At 43.7% G+C, this 13,186-nt stretch overlaps 1 protein-coding gene across 5 annotated transcripts in view; it reads left to right on the forward strand.

Annotated features, from left to right (window-relative positions):
- The first annotated feature begins 1,520 nt into the window (after positions 1-1,520).
- The window catches only part of LOC135240702 (target of Nesh-SH3-like), a 40,277-nt gene continuing 28,611 nt past the window's right edge, over positions 1,521-13,186 (forward strand). For 2 of the 5 annotated variants that reach the window (XM_064310556.1, XM_064310557.1), the window contains exons 1-3: positions 1,521-1,809; positions 9,470-9,645; positions 13,051-13,119. In XM_064310556.1, the coding sequence (XP_064166626.1) occupies positions 1,721-1,809; positions 9,470-9,645; positions 13,051-13,119 (334 nt within the window). In that variant the 5' untranslated portion in view covers positions 1,521-1,720. The remainder of the gene's footprint in view (positions 1,810-9,469; positions 9,646-13,050; positions 13,120-13,186) is intronic. The other 3 variants (XM_064310558.1, XM_064310560.1, XM_064310561.1) reach the window with 3 other exon arrangements.

Raw genomic sequence — 13,186 nt, forward strand, 5'->3', positions numbered from 1 at the left:
ATTGCAATGACTGCAATGTAAATATGTGATTATACAGAAACCAATGCTGGCTTATGAAAATGGTACTTTAAAAAATCTGGTCACCTTAAAATGTGGTAAAATGTGGCTCAGCCATCTTTTCTTGTTTCTTTGACACTGACTGGAGAAAAAGATTCAGGGGTTGATGCAGCCCCCCAACTGTTAAAAAAAAAAAACGAGATGAGTTCCCCTATTTGTTTATCCCTAAAAAAATAATTAGTTGAAAGAATTGTATGAGGAAATGGAAACTCATAGCAGACCCATCATTTCCAGTCTCAGACCCATATGGGATGCATGTGCAGCGCTACATTTTCCTGGATCCACAGCTTGCTGATAAAAATAAAAAAAATAAAAAAAATAATTAAAAAAAAACTTGAGTCTTTCACATTTTACATTTTCCATTTTTACCATGTCCAAGTTTTTCGCTGGCTGCATTTCTACCGCATTAAAAAGATCATTTATCACAAGAATCACTGCATAAAAGTATATGAATCAGCTTGCCAACTGGAGGGAAAAAAACTATTAGTCTGACAGTTATGGCTATGATTGCAGCTGTCTCCCCTCTTCGTGTGTCTGTGTAAAGAAATATCCTTTTGTTTTGTTTTTATTTTAAAATTTGCTGGGTCATTGATGGCAATTGAGCTGGGTCAGTTAGTGCGGTGGTTGGGCAATTAGTTGTAGAGAAGTATGCTTGCCTGTGGATTTAATGTATTGCTGCATAGTTTAGTGGTGAATAAAAAGAATGCACCCGTGTCACTGCTTATGGTGTTCTGATGCCTGTAGTTACTAGTTACCCTGTTAATGCAGCACTTTGTTGCTTTTTTCAGTTTTGACCGTGAGCGTTGTTTAAAGACAAAAGCACCTGGCAAAAGAACACACGCAAAAGGAACACGTTAGGATGGGAGTCGGGGGACTGACTAAATGCAATGACCCAAAGGGGGAGCTAGACCCCTGCAGAAAAAGACCTACTCTTGCAGTGAACGTAAAGTAAACTAGCTCACTGTACTTCACACTCAGTGATGCATTATTAATATGTTGGGATACTCATGCTGTTCAGGCGGATGAAACGATAGCCATTAAAAATGTCACCTTCTTCGGTGGGTTTTATGAGCTGCAGACTGATTTATGGGCGCATGGACTTCCCCCAAACACTTGTCCCCGCCAAAATAATGACAGGTGTGTTTGAGAGGGGGTTAGCGTGTGTGTTTTTGGTGGGGAAATGCGCTGTGGGTATGGGATCACTTACTCTCAGCGTGTGTGTGTGTGTGTGTGTGCGCGCGCACGTGCTGGGGTGGGGGGGGTGTTTAGGGGGTGTTTGGGGGGTTCTTATGTGTCAAGTCCAATGAGTGATTATGGTGTGAGTGTGCACAGAGTCCCTGTTGTGGAATGCACCATCAAGAAAAAAAACAGACAGTTCTTAGAATTAATGAAAATAGGTGGTTCCCATCCACCAAAAAAAAGAAAAATAAGTTGAAAGGACTTTAAGACAGAAAGAGGGGAAAAGACCAGAGAAAGAAAGGAGAAATAAAAACAGTTAAATTGAAGCTCTGTGATTTGACTCTGGTGTGGAGTATGAGGTCAGCAGTCCCACCCCCTCCCTGGGTTATAGATGCTGGTGGACCCTGATGTTTGTAAAAAACTCGGCAGCCTGTGAACTGCAGTCCTGAAGCAGCTGTTGCCGTGGTGACATTCGTCCGCTAACATGCTCATCCGACCGCTGCTCCCGCTGCTCCTGCTGCTCGCTGCGGTCGTGCTGGTCTCCTGCAACTCTGCTAGGAAGATACGAGGCAAGTGTACCTCTGCTGATGCTCTGGATTTTACTAGTGCTGAAACTGTTATTCATATAAATAATAATAGTAATAATAACAATAATGTGTTCAATTATTACTCATATTATTTTATTTTTATTATTATTACTATTATTAGTTGTGGTAGTAGCAGCAACAGCAGCACTAGTATCATTATTAGTAGTAGCAGTAATAGTGTTGTTACTTGTAGAAGTAGTAGCAGAAGTCATATCCTTGGTATTGGAATTATTTGCACATTTATTCACGTTTATGAATGCTTGCATGTAAAGGGAATGTGCACTAAATAATGCTATTTATACCGTATGCTTCTATCAGATGTCAGAGTGCAGTGGGGTTTTGATGAAGAAACTGCTTTATGGGTGATTTTTTTAGTAAAACTGGACTGCTTGTAAACAGTGAAGAATGCCAGGAGCCTTTACTCAGTCAGCTGCTGATTTAAATGCCGCATGTTCTGACAGCCTTTAGCAGACATTGCAACGATGCCTTGCGTGTCCAACATTATTTAAAGCAGCAGTTTCTTCAGTTTCTTCGTGCTAAATTGAAAATGCATGCGTGCCACTGAACGAGACCGTTGCCGTAATGACTGTGACATGGCGGTGCAGCGATTTGCCCCGCTCCCTTGTAAGCAGGAGGTTCTTGGTTCGAGTCCCGAGGCTGCCTGGGTTAGAGCTGACACGTTTGCTGTGGGTTTCCTCCTGTGTTTGTGTGTGGTTCCTTCCCACAATTTAAAGACATGTAGGCACTGGGGTTAACTTGCCAAAGAAGATCTCAATGTTGTAAACTACCCTGGTTAAATAAATGAAATAATAAAATACACACGCATCGCCCTTTTGAAGGATTGCAGTGGGGACAACCGTGCCCAGGCTCATGTCCTTACAGTGCCATGAGCTGGTTGACCATGCTGACACTGGAGTGAGACACAAAGTCTGCCCAAAATCAAAGGGCACGGTTTGCAAATAAAGCAAATGTCAATCATTTTTTCATCATGGTCTCATGTCGGAGAGACTCAAACTGGAAGTGGTGATTCAGGACAAGTCTAGCTATTAACCGTTTTAATATGTTTGAATCAGTGAGAAACCCAGTAACCAAACTCAATTTCTGGTAACTTTAGAAATCGTCTGGAGTGAAGTTTAAATTAACACAGATGCAGGTTTTGACTGGGCTGACGTCAGGCCTGAATGCCGCGCTGATTGGTCAGAGGTGTGGGCTGACTGCAGTGATGATTGGTCAGAGATTTGGGCTGAATGCAGTGCTGATTGGTTAGAGGTTTGGGGTAACATTAGTTCTGATTGGTCAGAGGTGTGGTGTGAATGTAGTGCTGATTGAACAGCAGCGTGGGGTGATGCAATGTGAATTTGCCAAAAATTTAGCTTTCATCTGTCCTAAAAACGGTTTCCTTTCTAAATTTAATTTAATTTATATATTCCTTATTTATTTCCATTTAATTCATCTTATTGAAAAAAATTACATCAAATGTGTCCAGAGACGTGGCTGGATTTGCTACGTCCAGTATGTGTCCGTGGATGAAATGTAGTGAAATCCTCTGCTGAATTTGCTATTTTCACCACACTCGCGTGTGCAGGCTGACAGGGAGCGTAAACGTGCAGCGCAGATGTGCTGCGTCACCCGCCCGGGCCCAGCGCGGTCCTTCTCTGCCGTTTTATTGCTCGGTTTGTGTTTATATCCAACGGTCACTGATTACAGCTGCCTGCAGATGAGGGATTAAGTTCACGCCAGTGTTACGGTGCACGTAGCGTGATGCGTGATGCGTGGTTTGTGATGCGTGATGTGTGGTTTGTGATGCATGACATGTGGTTTGTGATGCGTGATGCGGAGGACGGAGTGTGGCACAGTGAGTAAGGAACTGGGCTTGTAACCGAAAGGTCGCAGGTTCGATTCCCGGGTAAGGACACTGCCGTTGTACCCTTGAGCAAGGTACTTAACCTGCATTGCTTCAGTATATATCCAGCTGTATAAATGGATACAATGTAAAGTGCTATGTAAAAAAGTGTGTGTGACGTGTGGTTTGTGATGCGTGATGTGTGGTTTGTGATGCGTGATGCGTGATGTGTGGTTTGTGATGCGTGACGTGTGGTTTGTGATGCGTGACGTGTGGTTTGCGCGGAGCCCCAGGGCATATTGGATGTGGGGTGTGTTGGCAGCCTAGTTTAGCCTAAAGTCACATTCATCCTTAACCTATCACGTGATTTCAGAGGAAGGAAAATGACAGAAAGCCAAGGGTGATGTGACCACGATTAGGGTGTGTTCAGCCCTCCGCTCCAGTAAAAATGAAAGAGAACCTACCATTAAAATGACGATAAAACCGAAGTTCGAAGACATTAATGCACACGTGCATGCCCCCCATAAACAGAGGCTATTTTTCTGAATGTAATTCTAAGGTTTGAAATTTTTTTTTCAAAAATCCAAAAAGCGTAAAATTAGGACTGAGATCCCCGCGGACGGGTTCATAACGAGCAGAGCCCGTTTCCCACCCAGCGTTTCACGGATGACAGAAATTAACAAGGCAGGAGAAAAAGCCTCGGCTCTGTGGTGTTTGTGTTGCGCCAAACTTCCCTTTATTGCACAACAGCACAGCATATAGAAAATAATCATTACTTATTCTTTACGACTTTTTTTTTCTTTTGAGAAACGAGGCAAACGCTGTTTCCAGGCGCGGGTGATGAAGTGGTTTCAGATGCTATGGCGAGGGCTTTAATTGATGGGACACAACGTACCGTAATAGTTACGGAACTTAACTTGGAATGCTAAGGTTATAGGTTTGTACCCTTGAGCAAGACACTTGACCTGAATTGCTTCAGTATATAGCCAGCTGTTTAAATGGCTTGTATGAACGTCGATTACCACAGATACTGGAAGAAAGAAAAAACATCTGTGATGCTATGAGCTCACATTCAGGGAATTTGTGGTGTACTTGGATTGACTGACTGACATTTTATTGTGTTTGTGAACTTTGGTGCTAATGTGCTCAGGGTACAGGTGTTTGGTGTGGAGGTCAGGGTTAGCATTTGGGGATGGTATTCAGGATGACGGTGTTTGGTTTGGAGGTCAGGTTTAGGGTTGAGATGGTATTCAGTGTAAAGCTGTTTGGTGTGGAGGTGAGGGTTTGGGTCAGGGAGGTGGTGTTTGGTGTGCAATCTGTGTATGTGAGAGGATGACAGAAATTTTCTGACAGGGTGTAGATAAGTGAGACTCCTCCCATACATTAAGCTTGTCCCCCCCCCCCTCCTTTGAAAAGTCATTAGCTGTTTTTGACATTGGTTTGATAATTATCCAGGATAGTGTTTATGTACTTTAAAATACTTTTTTCATTCACCACTAACCTCAATTATTCATCAACCACATTAAAATGCACAATGACACAATAACCACAAATAAAGCAAATTGAGTGTGATTTTACCAATGTACACAGAAAGCAGTAAGAGCGTTACCCAGCTCTCTGAGTGCAGAATTTTCTAATTTAGACCAGGTGAATCAAACCTGTCAATAATCCTTCCCAAAAGATACATGAATTTGAAAGCTATTTATTTATTAATTTATCGTTATTGCTGATTTGTATTATTGTTTAAAGCAGAACTTGTCCCAACCCTGTCCCTGGAGATCTACCATCTTGTTTGTCTTCATTTCAACTCTAATTTGGCACACCTTATTCTGAAAAATGAACAGCTCTTTCACCGTTGAATGAGGTGTGCTTTGTTATGGTTGGAGTAAAAACCTATAGAAAGGTAAATCTACAGTAACAGGATTGGACTGCCCTGATCTAAGCTAAAATCATAAATAAGCTGGATAGACAACAAACGTCTTGGCGTATTTAAAATACAGGTGAGCTATTAAAATAAATCAACCTGAGGTTTTAGACCAGCCACCATCCTTTGGTGCAGTTTTACCACCATATGTTTAGTTCAAAGTCGGGAGGACCTTCTGTGGCCTTCGGTTACCATGCGATCCTGAGGACGCGTCCTCAAATTCACCCGCGACGTTCCCTCTGCCCGTGAAAAACTCTTCTCGTAAAACTATGACAGCCGGTTTAAACAGGATATTTATTTTTGTACCGCTGATGCCATCAAAACCTCCTGCAATTACGTAGCAAAATGAAACAACATGAACGAGATCCTTCATAATGAAAATGACTGTAATCATTGCATCATTTCTTGTGCGAGCGGGAGTCACGTGGATATCTGGATTCTCCCCAGTGACTCTGAGGCACCTTGGATGCAGCAAGGGCTGTTTCTCGCGGATTTTTTTTTCCGGGTGATTAATACCCCTCCTAGGGGTGGAAGACTGGGCACCAGTCTCCTCGGTGCTCGATATCGTTTGATGTCCGCGATTGACTGCGGGCCGCCAAATTTGTCACGAATGTCGTGCAACGTGTTGTTTCAGCAAAATGTTTCCCTTTCAAAGGCTGCCAGGTTAGGAAGGTTAAAGACACTGAAGACTAGAAGGGAGGTTCCTAATATGGCCATGAGCACTCCATGAGTTCATCTCATGATTTTCCATTGAGCTGAAGTAAAGCCTTAAAGTATAACCAAATATTGCCACAATGAGAGCATTCCCTGGCAGGATACACCGCATGTTCTGAAGACAGAGAATCAGAATGCAACCTTTGTATATCCTGTGGTGCCCAGCGGTGTTGACAGGGAACCAGGTTTGTCATTACTCTGGCGTTGTAACAGACGTCTGCACAGTTGCCAAGGGAGAATTGTTCTGGCGTGCTTCACTAAACGCCAGTAAACTTGTTTTTACAGAAACTACAGCCTTAGCATTGACAGGTGTTTTTTATACAAATAACTGGGAAACCTTCATGCGTTCGCATTACGTTTTTTTCCCCGAACGGTACAATACTAGTTTGACAGATCGGAACGTGTTGCTCTGTGGAGCTTGGCCCTGCAAAGCCTTGAAAGTCGGTTTGTGTGTGAACCTCTGGACCAGAGGGGCCCAGAACTAATCTGCTCTGTTCTGACCATCAGAATCTTGACCTTTGACCCTAGTTGGAAATTTACCGAAGACTCGGGTCATTGGTCAACTGTCTGCTAAAGCTTTCCACAGTTCGGACTTGTGAAGGTTGCCCGGCAGTTGTCCATTTGTCCTTTCTCTTCGTAATACAGGGGAGCAGTGCTGGCTCCAAAACCACCCAGTTTGTTGCTGATTCTGAGAAAATGGCTGTAGTAAAAAATGTACTTATTTCAGCCCCCCAAGTGCTCTATCTCTACAAAGACTGGAAAAGGAACAGCCATACAGGGAGATGAAGTTGGAACCAGGGGGGCGTGGTCTCCCCTAGCCATGTACCCCCGCCAGGTCTGCGATTTAAACCCCTGCCCCGGTTTGCGATTGATCGCAAATCTCTCCCCATCCGCCCGGTCCATGATAGCAATCTGACCCCCCCCCCCCACCCATTTTGAGATTGCAGATCAGCCCTCCCAGTTTGTGAAGGCCCCCCTGTGCTTAAACGTGAAACTCCACCTATACCCACGGCCTACGAGACTGGTTTCCTGCGATCGTATTACCAACAGCAAGCCTTTACCAGGGTTATGTCAAAGGCCAATTGTTGAGTTGGCTTGAATCACTAACTTCTGGTGGAGTTTTGTGTGTTGTAAACAAGACTGATTCTTCAGAAGTAACCAAACATTGATTTATTGACAAAACACATCCCTGGAAGTTGGTCAGACATAAATCGTAGTATCAACTTAATCAGGCTCAGATCCATATTACTGCAGGCCATGATTTTACGAAGTTCATTTTTTAAGTCAGCATTTTCTCTTTTTTCTCTCCGCTGAATATATGGCAAAAGAAAAATGAAGCAATAACTTTTTTATTTTATTTATATTGAGAAAAACTCCAAGTGCACATAAACTAAACTAATTAAAGTAAACTCTTCATGTAACAAGAAACATTCTGGAGACTGCGTGTCTGCCTATAGCCACAACTGAGACCTGGGGTAAACGCTTCTCATCGTCCTTATCCTTTTTTTTATTTTTATTTCTCTTTCTTGCTGCAATGCATGTCCAGTCATAACCTCTCCATCCATCACACTTTGTTTGTGGGGGAAAGCGTGGTGTGTTAGAGCTGTTGATGTTGGAGAGAATAAAAGGGTTGTTTGGCACAGAGGAACAAAGTGATTCATGGGTTTTTTTTGACTTTGGCAGTCAGAGGCTCCATGATGGTACGCATGAATACGTGTGTGGTGTTTGTGGTGGATACAGGTTTGCAAGTATGCATTTGTGTGGTATGTGGTGTGATATACAGTGAAGTAACTTTACTGTATATCACATTCGTATGGGACGTGCTTTTTTTGGGGGGGGAGGGGGGGGGGCGAGTGGAAATTAAGGGGGAAGCTGTGTGTAACAGGTATAGGAACCATTTGATGTCAAACCCACTATTATGAGTACTTGGACAAGGTTAAACAAACGTTGTGACCCTCGGATTGGCCAGAAAACGTAAAGAGCGGTGTGCGATTGCGCCGCTTCTCTGCGCTCTGCAGGGTCGGCTGCGAGCTTCAGCGCTCGTGTCATAATGCTTTATTTTTTTATTTTTTTATGTTTTTGCTTGGTCCTCTACTGGCAGAGAGAATATAAACGAAAGTTGGCCAAAACGATCCCCGTACTCAGATTACTTATTTATTGTAAGAATGAAGCCTTGCTGCAGCCAGGTCTCACGGCACCGCTGACCTCATACATCTGAGCCTGAGCGAGTAAGAGGCCGCTAATGTCAGCAAGAGCGGGGAACAGAAACAACGAGAGAAGGGACGCCACGCACTGAATAATTGTGAAAAATGTCGACTAATTACGTTAAACTATAAAAATCCAAAAAGGAAATAAGCTTACGCTTGTACACAAACTCTTGTGCCCATCCATTCTTGTGGCTGAATTTACAATAGCAATTGTTCTTCGCTCAGAAAATGCAATGGCTACTGGGAATGGAAAGTATGCTTGGATGTACACTTTGTTTTTTGGTCCTCCCAAGTATGCCAGCAGAACTTTTGGTAAATTCTACTACATACTTACCTGCTGGCATACTTGAGTTTGGGACGCACTTCATTCACATGACCGTTAATGTCCATGCTTCATATCTGCACTTAGTAGTACACAAATATTCAATTTCAGACATGACCATTGTCTTGTCCTCACAATCCTGACAAATCCACTGTGTCCTTATTACTATAAGAGCCAATAAGAGAGTCTGGCATGCTCATTGATATGCATAAAGGAGCAACGACATCAGTGCTTGTTACAATGTGCAAAGACACCTACACTATCCATCCAGTATGATAAAGTCGTGCTATAATGGAAAGTGAAAGTTCCTAATGTGTATATGTAACTTCTTTTTGACGTTTTACAGCACCCTAACTTTCACTTTTCCAAGGCAGTTTTTGATGTAAAACGCATCCACTTTCAAAGTGAACAATATTCATCTTAATTCCAATGCAGATGTAGGAAATATAACGGCTGCTTTGAATGTATTGTGACACTTTTATGTTGATGGGTGTGATGTTGTGGCGTGAGGTCACAGAGATGGACGTAATTGGACTCGGCAGGGTTCTTGGCAGTCCAAAAAGGATCACGCTGAACCTTGATGAAACTTGATTTTTTTTTTTTTTTTTTTTTTTTCTCTCATTTTCCCGCAGTGAGGAGACAGAACATGAAGGTTCGGATCAACGCCACCGAGGACACGATCATCCTCAAGTTTGTCCGTCCCAACCCCGACATCAAGCTGGAAGGGTACATCCTTGGATACGGCAGCAGCATGTTCTCCAAACAGTTCATCAAGCTGCCAGACAACGGGGAGCCTTACGAGACTGAGATCGGTGAGTCCGAGACCCCGCTAATCCCAGATGGCGAGCACTGTTGGGCTGAATGGCCTGTACTCATCATGTTACGTCACAATACGTTACGTTGCACTACTTTACACTACGCTATGTTACGCTATGCTATGTAACGCTACATTACGCTATGCTACGTTATGTTATATTAGTGAATAGACTCATGGCCAGGTAGAATGAGACCCAGTAAATCACAGATGGGATCCACATGCTGTGTTCCTTCCTGTTCCTGCTGCACATGTTTGCTCTATTTAAAGAGTCCTGGTTATTTCTGGAGTCTTATCTAGGGAGAAGCTATTCATACAGGCTTATGAGCAGTGCTAATGCTAAGTCATCAGGATCACAACCTTATATTCGTAATGAATAAATAATTGTATCACATAAAGTTCGATGCCATGTTGGTTGCAAGAGTGATATTGAGGATTTAATAGCATTAGGGAGCAAATGGGTTAGTGGAAATAATTTTAAATTTTGCATAGGTTCGTACTATTGCAATTCATCCTGGTGCGTGTATGCTTAATCTAAAGCAATATTCCTGGACCCATTTGCTTCCTAATAATACTACATTCTTTATTTCCCTCTGGATAAATGATACATTCCATGAAAAATAAATATAAAAACATACATGAATTCCTCAGCAATCTTGGAAAACTATTTTCAATACACAGTATGGCATCTCTTCTGTTAAAGTGTACCTAGCTGCACCAATGCAATAAATATGCAATTACACACAGCTATTGAAATAGGATCCACACAGTTAAAAACAAAAGAAAATCTGACAAGTAAAATTGAATTATTTTTAATTTTATAAAGGCATTGGAGTTCTGAATGAATTTTTAATTCTTTTCATTTAAAATGACTTTTGTGTATACTTGAATGCAACTCATTTTATGGTGATACTGTGCAACTCACCTGATCAATGTTCTTCACCAAAATGTCAAGGCAAACAGGGAAATAACTGTTTCTTTTTTTTTCTGCTTGTGTGGCCCAAAAGCAGTCCATCATTTCTGACCTGAATCCCCCAGGGAAGGGTCAGTGGTTTAATGAAAGAGCGGTCTCCAGCGCCTAAGTGACGTGTCTTATTAATCCTCATTAAACGGGCCCTTTTCATGGCATTCTCCCAACCTCCCGAGGTCACGATCGAAGGTCACGGTCGGGTCCTCGAGGTAAAAAAAAAAAAGTTAAAGTTAGTCACTGAGTCATTCGTTTGGTGCTTGTGTTTTCAATCTTTTCGCAATTAGAACCAGGGAGGCTAAAGAATTTCTGCTGTTTTGAGTTAAGATTTGACAGCCGTCCACTCCATTGAGCGCTGTAGGGCGGAGCTCCGCAAACATCCTCCAAGATTAAATCACCGAGCTCGCATAAGCAAACGCAACCGAGGGGCTCCCGCCAATCTTGTTCCCTCGCAAACATAACTCCGTCGTTCATCTCTGTTGGTCTGCAGCAGCTGGTGCCGAGCTTAAAACTGTGAGAGCTAAGTGCCCCGTGTAGAAAGTGTAGCAGTGACTTAATACCGCCCTTGGGTTCAGACATTAACGTTATGGGCCATGAACATCGCGCTGTTTCCTGTAACCTACGCATGGCCTGGCCCTGTGAAGTCTTTACACCTGGATCAGAAGGGGTGCAGACGGGGGGATTCGCACTCAACACATCGCAGCTGTGCACCCATTTTCAATAAAAAAAAAGAAACAAAAGTCCACCCACAGAAGTCCCACAGAAGAGAATCAGGACCTTATGCCTGGACGGCTGCATTCCTGAAAATAATATAAGATCTGCCGGAAACGGTTCACTCTTATGGAACATCTCTGTTTCAGTGAAGATCTGCTGAGACCAACAGTCTCGCACAATCTGGCAACACCCTCCTCCCCTCCGCCAAAACATCTCTGAAAGGTGCCCATGTGTCTCCTAAAAATAAATTTTATGAAGTTGAGCTGTCACATAAATTTTCATCAGTGGATTATTTGGAACTGGTGCCCACAAAGAGGCACGGGTAAATCTCCCAGAATCCATTGCCCCGCATCTGGGCTACCAGCACTTAAGTCGGGGCCCATCCAGAGACCAGGATGTGCAACGTCATAAGGCCTGATGAAAAAAAAAGGGTGATGATTCGCTGTTTATGATCTGCCCCAGAACCTTTGCTTTTCATCTTAATATTCACCTGAGTCCTTTCAGAGCAATGAGGTCATCAACGACCATCTAGACTAGAGCTTTCCATCTGACGCTGAACCTTGCTTTCTGCACGTTCTGCAGACCCCCCCCTCGCCCCCCCACCTCGGGCTGCCAGGGTGCGCATTAATCCTGTCTTCCCCCCCCCCAGCTTTCGCTGGCAGTTCTTTTGTTGTCACGGTCAGGAATGGGCGGCGCTTTCCTTAAACAACGGGGGCGAGGTATCTGCCTGCGGGACTGACTGGGGCGAGGCTCGATGGCGACACGTGGCAGCGAGGGCGCGCTCGGCGGCACGTTTCTCCTCACGTTTTCGCCTTGTGGGAGGAGGTTTCCCAGGCCGGATGCCTCGCGGAACGCTGGAAAACAGCGAGAACATGCGGGCCTGCTCCTCCCCGGTGGTGTTTCTCTACGATGTCATCATTCTGAAATGTTCTTATTCCCTCTTCTCTCCCTCTCTCACTCTTTCTCTCTCCCCCTCTCTTTCCCTCTCCCTCTCACTCTCTCTCTCACTCTCTCTCGCCTGAATAATTGGTGACAGATGGACAGGGTCCAACGGACAGTCAAATGTGTGTTGTTGTCGATGGTCTGACCTCCATCTGTCAGTCAGATTCTCAAGATGTTTCCCCTTGAGCAGAGCATGGAGGGAACGGGATTGTTTCATCACACCCACAGAGATGGTCGGAATTGCAGTTCACTGACAATACTTGCAATATTAGCTTATCCAGAGCAATTTGCACAGCTTTTTAAATATTTCTACATGGTATCCGCTTATACAGCTGGATACATATTAAAGCAATTTAGTTTAAGTAACTTGCTCAAAGATTCAACAGCACTGTCCTACCTGGGAGTCAAACCTGCAACCTATAGGTGAGAAACTCAGTTTGCTAACCATTATGCTACACTACCCCCCCGAACATTGGTCTAACTGGTGACTAACCACATTATGTTTTTGATTGATTCTGCTCTGATTGTCTCTGTGCAGCTGCGGGTATTCCCAAGTGTTCCTTGCCTAATGTTTGGACCGAACCGATAGTGTTGGCTTATTTGAATTCTCAGCGTTTTCTGATGTGTTGTTGTTTCTCTGAGCCAGAGACGGCAAACTCTTTCACAACAAGCTTTTGTTTCTGTTTTACTTTTGGTGTCACGGCCAGATTCTGTGGGTGCTCCGCTCTGGCTCTGTGTTGTTAAACATGGAAGTTCAGTGGGATGATTCTGCTCTTTCAGATGCAGAGCCCAAGTACCTGGTGGCTGTCCAGCCTGTTCCCTCCAATGATGTGAAGAAACAATGCAAAGGTAAACATACTGACCCACAATCATCGGTGACGTAAATCAACGTTAAGAGGCCAGATTATGGGAACAA

The sequence above is a fragment of the Anguilla rostrata genome, chromosome 15 (genome assembly GCF_018555375.3).
Source record: "Anguilla rostrata isolate EN2019 chromosome 15, ASM1855537v3, whole genome shotgun sequence".
NCBI classification, from domain to species: Eukaryota; Metazoa; Chordata; class Actinopteri; order Anguilliformes; family Anguillidae; genus Anguilla; species Anguilla rostrata.